This window comes from Orcinus orca, chromosome 1 (assembly GCF_937001465.1).
Source record: "Orcinus orca chromosome 1, mOrcOrc1.1, whole genome shotgun sequence".
Lineage (NCBI taxonomy): Eukaryota > Metazoa > Chordata > Mammalia > Artiodactyla > Delphinidae > Orcinus > Orcinus orca.
This window is the reverse complement of record NC_064559.1, coordinates 133743812-133760510: the sequence shown is the minus strand read 5'-3', so window position 1 is coordinate 133760510 and position 16699 is coordinate 133743812. Positions and strand designations below refer to the sequence as shown.

General features: G+C 42.1%; 1 protein-coding gene across 6 annotated transcripts in view; it reads left to right on the top strand.

The window, feature by feature from the left end:
• Positions 1-13215, top strand: part of LRRC8D (leucine rich repeat containing 8 VRAC subunit D) — a 115308-nt gene extending 102093 nt beyond the window's left edge. For 5 of the 6 annotated variants that reach the window (XM_004263006.3, XM_012533702.3, XM_033432369.2 and 2 more), the window contains one exon: positions 10289-13215. In XM_004263006.3, coding sequence (XP_004263054.1) covers positions 10291-12858 — 2568 coding nt within the window. In that variant the 5' untranslated portion in view covers positions 10289-10290 and the 3' untranslated portion in view covers positions 12859-13215. Of the gene's footprint in view, positions 1-8651; positions 9224-10288 lie in introns of those variants that run through there. The other variant, XM_033432380.2, reaches the window with a different exon arrangement.
• Positions 13216-16699: the final 3484 nt, after the last annotated feature.

Sequence of the window (16699 nt, the reverse complement as noted above, 5' to 3'; positions counted from 1 at the left end):
TTGGCTATTGTTTACTTATAAAATGTAAACTCATCTTAATATTGACCTAAAGAAAGCACAGTGAAGAATGAAACTATGCTGCCTTCCCGTCTCCCTTAAAAGGTATAATAAAGGGTTTTTATTTTTGTTTTTTTTACTGTTCTGTATAGTTTATCCCGGAAACCAGATTTTATTAGCATGAATAATCACAGGCTTTGAGCACAGGTAGGATTCTTACAGTATTACACGCTGGCTCCCTTTTGATTATGTTGCACATAATGTTCAGTGAAATACATCGTATGTATGTGTTCTCCAAATATAGATGAATGCAGACTATTTGGGGTTTTAAAATTGTGCTTCACCCCAGAAGTATTACAAAAAGATAGCTGTCAATCATCTGTATGTTGATAACACTAAAGTAATGTTTTTCAAACTATCTAAGCTTATAGATTTCATGGCCAAGTATGTGAGGGCTTATATTTCTTTTCATTTATTATATATAACCTACCTACTTTTTAAAAGGACTTGAAGAAAAAGAAAAGAATAAAGGATTCTGGAAGATGTATGAGGGGAAAAAAAGGATTTGAAGGGCTTATGAAAAAAGATTCAGTTACAATAAAACCATGTAAATGGATGTAAAAGAAGAAGGGTATGGAACAGTAAGTAGAGAATTAAAAGACATCTGGGAGTCAACCTTGACACCTTTCTCTCCTTCATACTCCCCATCCAATCCATTGAGTCCTGCTGTTATTTCTTTGGCCTGTTAGCTCACAAATCCACCCATTTTACTCACTTAGTTCTCCATCAGTCACAGCCTAGTCTTTCCCTCCGTCCTTTGCCCAGAGCAGTGCAGTAGCTGCCTTCTTCATCTCACATCTTCCCTCACTGACCTGTACACTAGGCCTGCAGTAATCTTTTCAGAGACACAAATCTGACTTAACCCACCTCTCCCCTCCACTAAAAACACATCAGTGGCTTCCCACTGCCCTTAGGTTGATGCCATCAGAAACGCTCACACGGCCTCATCTCCTACCACCCGTTCCTCTCACTCCCCAAGCTCCAGGCCACTGACCTTCTTTTAGTTCCTCAGTATTTTCTGCTCTCCCTCTCTCTCCACACGGCCTTTGGACGTTCTGGTCCAGCCCATCGTGCACTCTTTCTTCACCCCTCATGTCAGTCCTGATTTCCTCCTCAGTCTTACTGACTGGCGGAAAGTCCCGTGTTATCCGCCTTCATAATCCCAGGCAAGCAGGGAAGGTTTGGCTTTTCTGGAATCTGAAATTGGGGGAAGAGCCCTCTTTAAGAAACAGAACACCAAGTTAGAGACATAAAAGTAGGTGCAGGGCCTTGAAAGGGGCCTGTGGAAGGAAGCTTGAGTTTTCACTGCACAGCAAATCTGCCTCTGCCTGTTCCTCTTCTTGGTAGCTCTTCTCAGTTGACCATTTTCTATATCCAGTTACAGAAACATTTCTCTCTGTGAGAAAGGAAATAGGCCTGAATTTGCTCACCAAGTTTTCTCCAGGAATGTGCATCATGTTAATACTTGAGTATCCAGTGTATATTTCATGGATGAAGGGATGAGTAAGTGAATAATTAAATGATGACTCAGGGGCTTCCCTGGTGGCGCAGTGGTTGAGAGTCTGCCTGCCGTTGCAGGGGACACGGGTTCGTGCCCCGGTCCGGGAAGATCCCACATGCCGCGGAGCGGCTGGGCCCGTGAGCCATGGCCGCTGAGCCTGCGCGTCCGGAGCCTGTGCTCCGCAACGGGAGAGACCACAACAGTGAGAGGCCCGCGTACCGCAAAAAAAAAAAAAAAAAATGAAGACTCAGGCTAAGAGTTAATGTTTATAATACATATATAAAATTTAGCCAAATTTCTTGAAAGCCAAAGCTAAGTGGAGAACATCTGGATTCCATGGCTCTTTATATCAGTAATCATGAAAGACAAACTTCTTTTCACAACTAGTAGTAAAGGTGTATTTGTATAGGGTTCTTTCTATAAAACAGCTTATTGAACACAGTGAATAACAACAGTGGCTAATCTTATTAAGCACTTACCGTTCTGGGCACTCGCTCAACACTTTGACACGGTTTTCTGATTTAAGTGTTTATCAACTCTAGTAAACTGTGTGTGTATGTGCACAGTTAGATACAATCAGAACTTCCGCATCCATTGCCCGGGGGAAGGGCAGCAAACTCCCCGGTGGACAAGGAGAAGGAAGGCATGAGGCTCTGGCAGCTTCATTATCTCATATAATGAAGAGTTTGCCTCTCTGGCGCTCCTTCCTCTCTGGCCTTTTACATCACCTGGCTGTGTGTTTAATTGGTGCTCATTTGCCTCTGGCCTAGAGTTCACACTGGCTTGTCACCTGCTGTCCATCAGGAATCAGATCTCAGTCTTCTGTCCTGGTCAAGGTTTTGAAGGTTTTAAAGACAAATTTACCTTTGTCTTTTTGTTTTCCTGTAAAATGTTTAATTATGAGCCAAACTGCCTGCAGATGGTCTATCAGAATGAGTTACCTTCAGAATAACCTGTTCCAAAGAATTGTGTACTGCTGTCCATCTGGACATTGAAGAACGCCTGTCAGAACTGGTCATTTTGACTTTTGCATAATTAATAGTGACCTTATGTGTCACTGTAATTAATAGTGGCAGCATTTGGCTCCCAGGTTCAGTGTTTTCTGAGCCCTCTCCTAGAATGCTGTTACAGGGCTGCATGATTCATTCAGTTACAGACCTTTATTAAGTGCCTGTCCTGTGCCATGCCCTGGGGACATGCAGATGGAAGAAACTCTCCTCCCTTTAGGTTAGGGATTCAAACCCAGGTGGAGGGAGAAAGGGAACTAGCCAGACTGATGGAGCTCCCAGTTCAGAAGGGTCATGAGCAACCATTGTCTAACTCTGCATACGTTTTTAGTACTGATGGCTAAGGTCCCTAATAAACTGCGAAGTAGCTTTTTTTTAACTAAATAAGCTACCTATCCAAGGTACACTGTATCAGTATCTGAGTATCTTTTCCTAACTTCAAGAAGTGTTTTGAGAGTTAGTAAGTAGAGCACCGGGTCAAGGTACTCGCATGCTTTCTAGCAGTCTTTACCAAGCCAGGAATAAAACCCGCTGGGCTCCCAGCTGTCCATATCCAGAGCAGATATCCATGGGTTTGTCATCAGAGGGGCATTCTGTCCCAAAGACAGCTGGAAGAGAATGTGGCAGACTTCCCAGGACCATGGAAAGCTGCTAGGGTTTCAGGGAGCTCCATCCTAGTTCACTTCCCTTAGCCCAGTTTCAGGCATGTGCCGGACATACTCTAGAGAAACAAGATTGAAGGTGAGTGACCTTAAAAGGAAAATGGTCATTTTGGGTCCAAGTTTCTATCTTACAGATGGAAAGAAGCAGCAGAAATGCAAATAAAGCTCCCCTTAGAAATCCCACTGGCTGCCTGGTAAACTGGGTGAAATTATGATTATAAAGGTTTGACCAGACACTTAGTTCTGATCTTGGGATGGCTTTCTCTGGATCCCTTCTTAAGATCCGTTAGCTGCTGGCTCTCTTTTTAGGGGCTAGTCAACCATTTGCCCATTATCTCCTTTTTCTGTTTGTATTTACTCCAGACTGCTTTCTCAGTCAGGACAGCTACTTTATTATTATTATTCCCCTTTTTATCTCTAGGATCTGTATCCAGCACACAGAGTATACTCCATAAATATTTGTTGAATAAAATGAAGTTTCTAGTAGAGGGTATATTAAGAGAGTCCTGTAGGTCCTGAAGCATCTCTGAAATTCTGTTGGCCAGAGTTTGTGGTTAAGGGGAACGCTAGTGATAACTTGTAGAAGAGACTCTGATGTTGTGTGGAACAAAATGTGGAAGCCATTGATTTAGAGGCTTTTCCGTATTGTTCCTTGAATAATATCTCATTTCTAGCTCTCAAACATGGGACTTGACTTTTAAAATTAAAAGCTACAAGAAAAAGCAAAAAAGTTCACAACGGTGTGTTAACTCATTTGTTATATTTCCTAAGATATTTTGCCTTAGGTCTACTAAAGTGTATTTAGAGTTACATTTCTCAGCTTTGAGCTTTGAAGTAAATTTTCTCTGTGAATAGCAGTACTCTAGAGAAAAACCTCCAACAGGTACTAAAGTATACTTTGTGTAAAGTTCTTTTTATAGTTAACAAGTTCTGAAATTTTTATAGTCCTCTACTTTCAGGCGTTAAATGGGTGGGTTTTGCCCAGTGTGGAATCTGATTTTGATAGGGTTTATATAAGAAGTTTCCTGAAAACTCTGGAATTTTTTTCTTTAAATATTTTTTTCAGTTATTTTTGAGGTATCTAAACCAAAGTAGTGTTAGAAGAAAACTACTTTTAAAAGTATAATTTCTTATCATAATCTTTAAGAGGGAGTAACACTAATTGTTTTATTTGTATACAGAATTATATCAGCTATAGAGTATCTTGTATAATTGTAATCCATAACTGTTAACACTTATCTAATACCTGTAATACAGAGCTCTGTTGGAAAAAAACTGAATCATTCCTTCTCATTCTATATGTGAAGCATTTATTTTCTTTAACCATATGAATTTTAGGTACCTGAATTGGGTATGGTGTGTGTGTATCCATGCACTAGTGTATGTTGGGTGTTGAGGAAGGGTTATTCGTAGTGAGTGTGTAGCTTATTACCTCTTTATGAACTTTAATTTGTTTTTCTTTTACTTATTTCTGTGTAAGATTTGAGAACTTGATCCTCACCAGTCTCTTGGGTGTTCTCCCATTTTCCCAGTTTGACCAAGAAGGCTGATTGTTTTTTCACAGAACACTGTAAAAAGAAAATGAAAGTTGGTATTTGATTGGGTAGGGAACTCATACCTAGGTGGGAAGTGTATGTATTAGATTGATTAATCAAGCTATTTGCTGCTTCTTACATTAAACTCTTTTCATTAAATGACATTTCAAAGCCATTTGACTTTCTTCCTTTTAATAGGGGCATGAAGACCTAATGCAGATGGGACAAGTTTTTTAAGTTTTAGTAGGTGATCATATTTTTCTGTTTTAATGCTAGACTTTTTCTGTGTGGTAATAATAATCTCATTAATGTAAGTTTTCCAGCAAACACTACCACGTTTATACTGCTAATAAACAGGAAAGAAAGGGCAAGATTTGAATCCTGGTCTCTTTGGCATCAAAGTTGTGCTCTTTCTAGTATAATATGCCACCTCCTAATATAAGAAATTTTAATTGAAATGTTTTTGAATAAATGAAATTGAATGCAAAGTTTTATTGTCAATCATTTATTACAGAATGAGTTCTGTGAACATAGTGCTACATGCTAGTTCAAAATTCAAGAAATTGGCCCAGTCTTTTTCAGTTAAAGACTGATTAAGATGGGCTTGCTTTCACCTTAATGATTCTTTTTCTGCATTCAGATTTAGCAAACATCTTTGGGGGCTTAACTTTGTGTCAGACCCTGAACTGGTATTTCCAATACATGACCCACATGACCCTGAGAGGTGTTGATATCAGGATTTTATAGGTGAGGCATGGATGCTTAGAGAGGATAAGTAAAATGCTAAAGACTTTTCTCCAGAGCCAGTTCAATTCAATCATAATAACATAGCGACCATCTAAAAATATGTTTGAACTTAGAATGTACATAGTCTAGCATGAGTATCTACAATTAGGCTATAATCCTATCTACTTTCACTTTCCTATTTCAGTTGAGAGTCAGTTTAGGCAATAAAATTAACAAAGATTGAGGTCTAGCCTCTACATTTTAATAGTTTTACCGGGATATAGTTCCTTTACCATACTATTCACCCATTTAAGGTGTACAATTCAGTGTTTTATAGTATATTCACAGGTTGTCAGGTTCAGGGTTGTTCTGAACCAATTGGTTATTGGTTTATTCCATTATTAATGGCAGTAAGATAAGAAACAGAATCACGTATCATAAAATAATATAGCTCCATTCTTTTATTTTCTGATTCATCTTTGTCCAACCAAAGTCCAATAACATTCCCCTTTCAGTTCAAGTACAAAAAGCTTCCTCAGCTTCCATGAGAAATGTTTGCTTACAGGAATATTAAGCTGATTTTCATATGTGCCATGGAGAAGTCTTGGAATGTGAAATCCACTTCCTTATAATGTAATTCTTTAAGTTCTTTGCAACAGACATATAAAGGAGAGCCCAGAGCGTGTACGCAATTAGTACTTATTAATGTGCCTTCCTCGGGTTAAAAAAAAAAAATCCCCTAATAAACCATTTATAGCCATTCTGAGTCCTGATTCACTAAGGAGATCAAGCCTCAAGATAACTAAGTACGATCTCCTCTCTCATTGACTTGACTTTTAAATTAGAAAGTCACCTGAGGATCATAATAGACTTAATACACTATATTATATGAATATGTATTTAACGTCCTTTGTACACACACACATACACAATGTATGAAAAGCAACTTTTATTTTCAAAGTGCCACTGCATCTTTAATTCAGTTAGTGGTTGAAGCACTCCCAGCTCTGCACCCAGTTTTTGATAGGTGAAATAGGAGAACGGACACATTAATTAAAGTCCTATGTTCGAGATAAGAGCTAGTCGGTGGCTGACATTGCAGGAAAGTACTGGTTTCCTGCCTTATGGCCCAGGCACTTCCTTATAACTGCATTTAAACCATCTGTGCCTTGGTTTCCATCTCTTGGCTTACCCATTAAATGTGATACCTGTTGAGGGGCATACTAGACTAATAATAGAATGACATTAGAGTTATTTGTAGTTTCTATAACATAATTTCTCCCATGTGTCTATGTCATTGACTTGCTACTTCTTCTGCCAAAATTATATTCCCACCACCCCATGGCAGTCCCCATCCTTCCAGTCTCATCTGAAAAACCAGATCTTTGTGAAATCCTCCCACTAACCAAATGCAAATGTGAGTTTTCCCTGTCCTGTGCCTCTCCTATACCTTGCATTAACCAGGTCAGCAATTTTCTTACCATGTCATAATAGCACACTTATTGCTTGTCATCCCCCATTAGACTGGGAGCTCCTTGACGGGCCATTTCTATCTTCTCCTCCATGGTGCCTGACTTGTGGTTTTCTTGAATTCTGAGTCAGTGTCATAAAAGGTTGTTTTAGGGAAGGTGATGATTACATAATTTCACTCCTCTGTCTCTTCAAAGCCAAGGACAACAGTGAGAAGGTCTTTCCTTCAACGGCCAAGCCTTAGCCAACAGCTCAGTCATTGGATGACAGCGTGATAGAGAAGGAGGTTTGAAGATGAAAGATTCTGTTAGCTCTGTCACTTAATTGACTCAGGAAGGTCATTTAAGATTTTTGTGCCTCAGGTTTCCTCATATCCTTGGGCAATAGTAATGCCTAGTTCACTGGGTTATTGTGAGAATCAATTGAGATATTTTATGGAAAAGTAGCTTGCAAACTGTAAAGCACTGCAAACATGAGAAGTAAAGAAAAGAGATGATAGAATTTGGTAGAAAGAACAGGTGGTTTGGGCTTAAATGAGGTTTTAAATCCAGACTCCACCACTAATTATTTGACTTCCACAACTTAACTCCTATGAGCCTATTTCTTTACTTGTCAATGGGAGGTAATAACACTTTGGCAACTTAGAGTAATGTTGTGAAGGTTAGATGGAATTCAGGCAGTGTTCCACTTGTGTTCTGTCTGTATACGTTCAACTATTACCAGCCAGAGCTTTTGTACATCGTATATTCATACCCCTGCACGCTCTTTTCTGTGGCAGATTGTACCCCAGGGAGAGTAGGCCCTTCTCTCAAGCTGGCAAGATGGACAGCAAGGGGAGGCTGCCGGAGAAGGTTACGGGTTCGCCTGGCCTTTGACCCCAGCCAGCCTGGGTTTGCCTTGGGACAGGGGTGAGGCAAAGCCTCAGTCTCGTGTCCCAGCACATTCCTAGGGCAGCTGTTTCTGCTACAGCTTCTTTTACTATTTCTTTTTGAAACTCCATATTGAAGTTGAAGCATGCATACAAAAAAGGCACATAGCCTTAAGTGTACAGATCACGTTTTATGAACTGAATATTCCCTTGTAACCAGACCATTCATTCTTGTTGCTGCCTGATGTTCCACTTTGTAAATATACCACATTTCATTTTCCCGTTCTAGCGCTAATGGGCATTTGGATAGCTTCCATTTTAGGGCTGTTGCAAAGAGTGCTGCTGGGAATGTTCTTGTTCATGTCTTTTGATGAGTATGTGTATTTCTCATGGGTATATAGTTAGCAGTGGGATTGCTGGGCAATAGAGTTTGCATATATTCAGTTTTGGTAGATACTAAAGCAAAAACTTGCCAACACAGTTCTATGAATTCACACTCGCAGCTGCAGTGTTTAAGTGTTCTAATTGCTCCACAACCTCACATCCTTGGTATTACCTGTCTTTTTTTTTTTTTTTTTTTTTTGCGGTACACGGGCCTCTCACTGTTGTGGCTTCTCTCGTTGCGGAGCACAGGCTCCGGACACGCAGGCTCAGCAGCCATGGCTCACGGGCCCAGCCGCTCCATGGCATGTGGGATCTTCCCGGACCGGGGCACGAACCCGTGTCCCCTGCATCGGCAGGCGGACTCTCAACCACTGCACCACCAGGGAAGCCCTACCTATCTTTTTAATTTTAGGAGTTCTGGTGGATATTATAAGATTGTGTAGCATTTTGGAAATAGAACCATTCCCTCAGCCCCCAAACCTCAACTTTAATACATTCATTTTCAGGAATGTGCTGTGTACAAAAGCAGGGGATTGTATCAGATGCAAAGCTCCTGATATGGTGCTTGGTATATGGAGGGAAGATGACAAATGATAGCTGCTATCATCATCATCATCACTCAATGCCTTCTCTGTTCCTAAGGGGAGAGAATAGGGCACGGTAGATACAAAGGTGAATAAGACATAGTCTCTACCCAGGAGGAGCTCAAGAGCTAGTTGAAGAGACTAACACTGGAAATAGATTATTTTTAGACAGTATGGTAGGAGCTTGAGAAAGAGGTAGTGCTTGAGCTGGGACTTGAAGAATACATCAGAGTTCAATAGAAAGAAGAAAAAGGAAATGGGCTGGAGGAAATGGCAGGGGCCCAAAACCCTTGTTGGGGAGTGGCAGCGTGAACTGCGTGCCGGAAGAGAAAAGCCATCTGAGGCTGGAGTCGTTGCGTGCTAGTGTTGGTTGTTCGGGTGTTACCGCCCTTGAAGGGAGGTGCTGGGCCGAGCTGGTGACCATTCAGGGTCAGTGTAACATTACGGTACTCTACTGCTGTGTTCTCTGCCCCCCACCTTTTTTACCTTTTCTTCCTCCTCTAGGAAAGTAATCAGCCTCCTCTTCTCTCTCCTGGAATCAAAACCTGTCCCAAGTACAATGTGCTTGAAAACTACCATTGACACTATGACAGCTGCAGAATGTCCCTGGTTACAAGAATCCCAGTTTCTTTGCTGTGTGGTCCTTTAACTTTTTATGTTGAGGACTGGCTTAGAGTTTTTATTCTTTTTTTTTTTTTTTTTTTGCGGTACGTGGGCCTCTCGCTGTTGTGGCCTCTCCCGTTGCGGAGCACAGGCTCCGGACGCGCAGGCCCAGCGGCCATGGCTCACGCGCCCAGCCGCTCCGCAGCATGTGGGATCTTCCCGGACCGGGGCATGAACCCGTGTCCCCTGCATCGTCAGGCGGACTCTCAACCACTGCACCACCAGGGAAGCCCCCGAGTTTTTATTCTTGCTTGGGTCCAGGTTGCTTGTGGTGGCAATTAAGTTTAATAAAATGCTCTTCTGCCCAATACAATATATAGACCGTGAATAAATGTTCTTGAGGAATTTGGATGTTGACGATGGTGATAAGGGTGATGATCAAGAACCTGTACAGTGTTTCATTGGTTGAGCATCAGCTGTGTTTCAGGCATTGACTGTATAGCAGTAAGGAAAATGGACGTGATCCCTGTCCCCATGGAACTTATAATCTTATGGGGGATCAGACAAGTGAACAGTTGGTTCTGCCAGTGTGATGAGGGCTGTGATGGATAGAGGTACAGAGTCCTGTGGGAGCACATCAGAGAAGCACCTCACCCAGACTAGGGATCAGGGAGGGCTTCCTGGGAAAGGCAACAGAAACCTGATAGCCTCATGAAGGAATGAGGAGGAAGTATTCCAGGTAGAGGAAACGATGCATAGGAGGAGCACGATGCAAGGGAGAATGGCTGGTTGGAGAAACTGGAAGAAGAAACTAGAAAAAGAGAGCATTTTCTCATTTAATGTTTTCACTTGCATCTGTGTCATAATGTCTTTTGTTCGCCTGTTTTCTAGGAATGTTTACCCTTGCGGAAGTTGCTTCACTTAATGACATTCAACCAACTTACCGAATCCTGAAACCATGGTGGGACGTGTTTATGGATTACCTGGCTGTCGTTATGTTGATGGTAGCCATCTTTGCAGGAACCATGCAACTTACCAAAGATCAGGTGGTCTGCTTGCCAGTATTGCCATCTCCTGTAAATTCAAAGGCACACACACCGCCAGGAATTGCAGACGTTACCACCAACATCCCGAAGATGGAGTCAGCCACAGACCAAGACCAAGATGGGCGGATGACGAATGAGATTTCCTTTGGCGCATCTGCTGTGACACCTGACATACCTCTCAGAGCCACATATCCTCACACAGATTCCACGGTTCCAAATCAGGAGGCAAAGAAAGACCCAACAGGCCGAAAAACAAACTTGGATTTTCAGCAATATGTATTTATTAATCAGATGTGTTACCACCTGGCCCTTCCGTGGTATTCTAAGTACTTTCCGTACCTTGCTCTTATACATACTATTATTCTCATGGTCAGTAGCAACTTTTGGTTCAAATATCCCAAAACATGCTCAAAAGTAGAACATTTCGTTTCAATATTAGGAAAGTGCTTTGAATCTCCTTGGACTACTAAAGCGTTGTCTGAGACAGCATGCGAAGACTCGGAGGAAAACAAGCAGAGAATAACAGGTGCCCAGACTCTACCAAAGCACGTATCTACCAGCAGTGATGAAGGGAGCCCCAGCGCCAGCACCCCAATGATCAGCAAAACTGGCCTCAAATTCTCAGCTGAAAAGCCCGTGATTGAAGTCCCCAGCATGACCATCCTGGACAAAAAGGACGGGGAACAGGCCAAAGCCCTGTTTGAGAAAGTGAGGAAGTTCCGTGCTCACGTGGAAGACAGTGACTTGATCTATAAACTCTACGTGGTCCAAACAGTTATCAAAACAGCCAAGTTCATCTTTATCCTCTGCTACACTGCAAACTTCGTCAATGCGATCAGCTTTGAACACGTCTGCAAGCCCAAAGTCGAGCACCTGACGGGTTACGAGGTGTTTGAGTGCACCCACAACATGGCGTACATGCTGAAAAAACTGCTCATCAGTTACATATCCATTATTTGCGTTTATGGTTTCATCTGCCTCTACACTCTCTTCTGGTTATTCAGGATACCTCTGAAGGAATATTCTTTTGAAAAAGTCAGAGAAGAGAGCAGTTTCAGTGACATTCCAGATGTCAAAAATGATTTTGCGTTCCTGCTACACATGGTAGACCAGTATGACCAGCTGTATTCCAAGCGTTTCGGGGTGTTCTTGTCAGAAGTCAGTGAAAATAAACTGAGGGAAATCAGTTTGAACCACGAGTGGACATTTGAAAAACTGAGGCAGCACGTGTCACGCAACGCGCAGGACAAGCAGGAGCTCCATCTGTTTATGCTCTCAGGTGTGCCCGATGCTGTCTTCGACCTCACAGACCTGGATGTGCTAAAACTCGAGCTGATTCCAGAAGCTAAAATTCCTGCTAAGATTTCTCAGATGACTAATCTCCAAGAGCTTCACCTCTGCCACTGCCCTGCAAAAGTGGAACAGACTGCTTTTAGCTTTCTCCGTGATCACTTGAGATGCCTTCATGTGAAGTTCACCGACGTGGCAGAAATTCCCGCCTGGGTGTATCTGCTCAAAAACCTTCGCGAGCTGTACTTGATAGGCAACTTGAACTCTGAAAACAATAAGATGATAGGACTTGAATCTCTCCGAGAGTTGCGGCACCTTAAGATTCTCCACGTGAAGAGCAATCTGACCAAAGTCCCCTCCAACATTACAGATGTGGCTCCACATCTCACCAGGTTAGTCGTTCATAATGACGGCACTAAACTCTTGGTACTAAACAGCCTTAAGAAGATGATGAATGTCGCCGAGCTCGAACTCCAGAACTGTGAGCTAGAGAGAATTCCACATGCTATTTTCAGCCTCTCTAATTTGCAGGAACTAGATTTAAAGTCAAATAACATACGCACAATTGAAGAAATCATCAGTTTCCAGCATTTAAAACGACTGACTTGTTTGAAATTGTGGCATAATAAAATCGTTACCATTCCACCCTCCATCACCCACGTCAAAAACTTGGAGTCACTTTATTTCTCTAACAACAAGCTCGAATCCCTACCTGTGGCAGTGTTTAGTTTACAGAAACTCAGATGCTTAGATGTAAGCTACAACAACATTTCCATGATCCCAATAGAAATAGGATTACTTCAGAACCTGCAGCATTTGCATATCACGGGGAACAAAGTGGACGTTCTACCAAAACAGTTGTTTAAATGCATTAAGTTGAGGACTTTGAATCTGGGGCAGAACTGCATCACTTCCCTCCCAGAGAAGATCGGTCAGCTCTCCCAGCTCACCCAGCTGGAGCTGAAAGGGAACTGCTTGGACCGCCTGCCAGCCCAGCTGGGCCAGTGTCGCCTGCTCAAGAAAAGCGGGCTTGTTGTGGAAGATCACCTTTTTGACACCCTGCCACTCGAAGTCAAAGAAGCATTGAATCAAGACATAAATATTCCCTTTGCAAATGGGATTTAAACTGAGATCAGATGTGCACATCCGTGTGCAGGAACAACTTCCTAGATTGCAAGCGCTCCTGTACCAGTTATTGCAAGATAATGCATTTTAGGAGTAGATACACCTTTAAAAATACAACAGAGAGGATGCATAGAAGGCTGATAGAAGACATAACTGAATGTTCAACGTTTGTAGTGTGTTAAGTCATTCACTTCCAAATCTTTTTCTTTTTTCTTTTGGGGAAAGGGAAGGAAAAATTATAATCACTAATCTTGGTTTCTTTTTAAATTGTTTGTAACTTGGATGCTGCCGCTACTGAATGTTTACAAATTGCTTGCCTGCTAAAGTTAATGATTAAATTGACATTTTCTTACTATACCACCTTTTTTTGAGGTGTCTTGATTTACTTTGCTTAACTGGTGCCATAGTCCTTTAGCTCAGACCTGTGAAGGCGCATCAGGTCCACTCTTGTAAATTTAGATTCGCTGAAATACTGATTCCTTTTTTGTTTTAATTTCAAGCACCTCAAATAAGCACTTCTTATAATATTTAACTGGTGCTACCGCTTCTGAGAATCCCATTTTATAGATTTTACACTCTGAAAGGCCTGGAATGCAGTAAAAGTGTGTAGGTCGTCGAGGGAGTTTTGTTTGTTTGTTTGTTTGTTTTCTAAGAATAAATAACAAGAAAAAATAAAAGAATGCTCTCCTTACTCATAGCTGTCTTTCCATAGTCTGGAGTTCTGGTTATATGATACATTTTTCTATCACTACTATAGAGCTGCCAATAAATAGAAAATATTATTTTTAAATAAATTTAATTACAGGCAAAATAAAAATGTAATGGCTTGATGACTAACATCCTTCCAGTATATCACCATTTGGAAGATAACACAAATTCAGAGCAAGTGTCATTAAATTACTTGCCCTTTCCACTGTTGTGGGGGAAAAAATAGGATTCGTAGTTCATTGAGTTGGAAAACTGACTACATCTCTATTCATTTTAGTGACAGGCTGTGCTTCCTGTGTTTGTCTGCAGCTAGGAGGGGTCATGTCCAGGGAAATGCTGGCAGAATATACTTTTTGGATGATAGTTTTTCCTTCTTTATCTAACTTACAAAGTGGCTAAACCCATCTCAGAAAATCAAAATATTCCATGCCACCTGTGTGGGTATTGGTTGACAGGTATTTCATAGGCCATTCTACAGGAGTGTTGTTTCAAGAGAAGAGAACTGTCTAGCACTCTGGGTAACAAAGTAGTGTCCTCTCCTCTCCATATAAGACTGGACTCATTTAGTGAAACAGTGGATAGTCTCTTGTCACACCTTAGCGTGGCTTGAAGGATTTTGCAGAGAATGTGAAAAGATGGACTCAACATTCTTGCTTTTCCTCCCCAAAATTGATCTCGGGCCACTGGCCTGTTGGAAGCGGTGGTGATCTTTGCTTGCCATAGAGCTTCTAAATACCTCGAGAAGTAGTATCGCTAATAGGAAAGGCTGCAGCCACTGTGGCTGAGTTAGCAGCTGACCCCAGCCCAGCATCCTGGCCACTCCCTCTCCTCCTAAAAGACTTGAGGTAGAAGACTAGCTTATAAAAGCCCAAGTTTAGAATATCGGAGGACAGAGGCGGATTTTTGGTGTAAGCACATTCTCTCCCAGGTACACGTCTTCCATTTCTCTCAGCATTCACTGATTTATTCGCTGGTATTGATTATGCACCTACTTTGTGCCTTGCAAGTTCAAGGAACTGGGGATTAACTGTTGGAATAAGTCACAGCCCCTGGCTGCATGGAGGTTTATAACGAAGTGTGGGAGATCATGTCAATTAGGCAAATAATACAAATGATTGATTACAGTTGTAATACAGAAGGTGTACAGAATCTGTGCATGAATAACAGCTGGGAGGGGGCACATTTGGTTAAAGAGGAGCTTCGGGGAAGCTTTGCACTTAGAAACTCTGCCTGTAAACACTCCTGGACATTTCCTTACCATCAGCCACATAGGGCACTGTTCTCCCTGCGTAGTAATGCCACCAGCAGAAATTGGTACAGTGTCTTTAGAAGGATGCCACGCTGTCTTGCTTGTAAGATAAACGGCCTGACCTTACCTTACGATCCTTGCTTTATGGACTGGGAAACTTGCCTTCCTCTCTTAAGACAAGTGCCTGTTGTTTTTGAAGGGCACAAGTGGCAGCCTACCCACAACTCACCTTGCTTGTCAGAGGAGACGCCTGTAGGAGCCAGTCTGACCTTCCCACAGCCTGACCACTGGCAGCTGCCCTTAGGCACCTGTTTCCTCATCAGTACTTGGGGTGCAGTCACTTAGAGCTAGCTGATTGGTATTAACATGCCTTCAGACAATATCAAGGGGTATCTTTGCTCTTACCCAAACTTCTATTGATTTGATTAGCCCTTAATGATTTCCTTAAACTCTGAAGAGTTCACGGTCAGTTGATTTAAATGCCGCATTCCTTGCCACTGTTTGCAAATAGCCTTATTTTACAAGAGGCTTCCTAAGAAATGCTGATTCATCTAGCAGACTTTAAATATACTGGGTCCTGGAGTCTCAGTAAAACAGCAGATGAGATTATGGGCCCAAATATACCGTCAACCCATATGTCTTCACAAATTTACGTTGGCACCGCACGCTCTAGACATGGAAACACAAGTTAAAATGTACAAGTTTGGCTTACTAGTATTTTCATATCTTTTTCTAAAGTCCCTGGAGCACCATTTGAAGAAAATTATTTTAAAGTATCTTTAAATGTTTCATGTCTATGTGAATTCCACAGAGTCTTAGAGAATCTGGCTTGTTTTCAGCTGTTTGACTTTTTTTCCACCAACATTCAGTTGGCTCTGCAGAGAGGATTGGCTTTTTCAGAGGTTCAGAAAGATGAGCTGAGATTGTTACTGGGACCCCATTTTAGTAGTGGAGATTTAGCAATTTAGTAGTGGGTAGAAAGAGATCATTCTCTGTAAGTCCTGGACAACAGTCCTCCTGATCGTTTGACATTTTTCATATGCAAAGGAAAAGGTGTTATACTTTATTAATATTATTGCTAGTCCTGTCTCTGACTGCCTCCCCTGGACTCGACTTCGGCCAGCAACTATACTCAAAGTTGCTGATGGAGCAAACTCCAAAATGCCCTTGAGACCAACGCCCATTGGTTGTTTCCATTCACCTGCTGAAGTGAAGCCAGAGGGCTATCCTCTCGCTAAGACCTCTGGCAGCACTTGAGTCAGTAATTCATTCCAATAAAATGGTCCCTTTATCATCCCTAAACAAAGGCAGTACTAACAAAAAGCCCCTTTCATGAAAAGAAGGGGAAAAAAAAAAGCCTGGAAAACAGTTTTCAAATGTCCTCTAACTTGTGACTGTGACACAGAGCAGTGGCCCCATCTATCCCTGGCCAGCTGTGGCTCTTCTGGGACAAGTGCACCAGCTATTCAGAGTGGTGTCTGCTGCAGGGGAGGGGGCAGAAGACCAGCAGGCCACACGCCCTCGAGACGGTCATGCCCATGCCACTCAGGGGAATAAGCCCCTTAACTCACAAGTCTTACAACTCCAAAGAAGAATAGCTGTGCTGTCTTCATCCTTCTGCCTCTGGAAATACAATGTATAAATTGCCCCAAGTAAGCCACAACTTGCTCGTGGAAATGAGTAAGATGTTTTTACTTGGATCTCTGACTCATGACCCAGCACCCTCCCACTGCTGCAGGACACCTTTGCTAGAAACTGCCCCTGTCCTGCTTGCTGTCTCTATAATCAGCTCTTTCTTTGCTCCCAAGACTTCAGGCTCTGGAGTGAGTGTCTGGATTCGAATCCTGCCTCGGCCTCAGCTGTACGACCATAGCAAGCGACTTA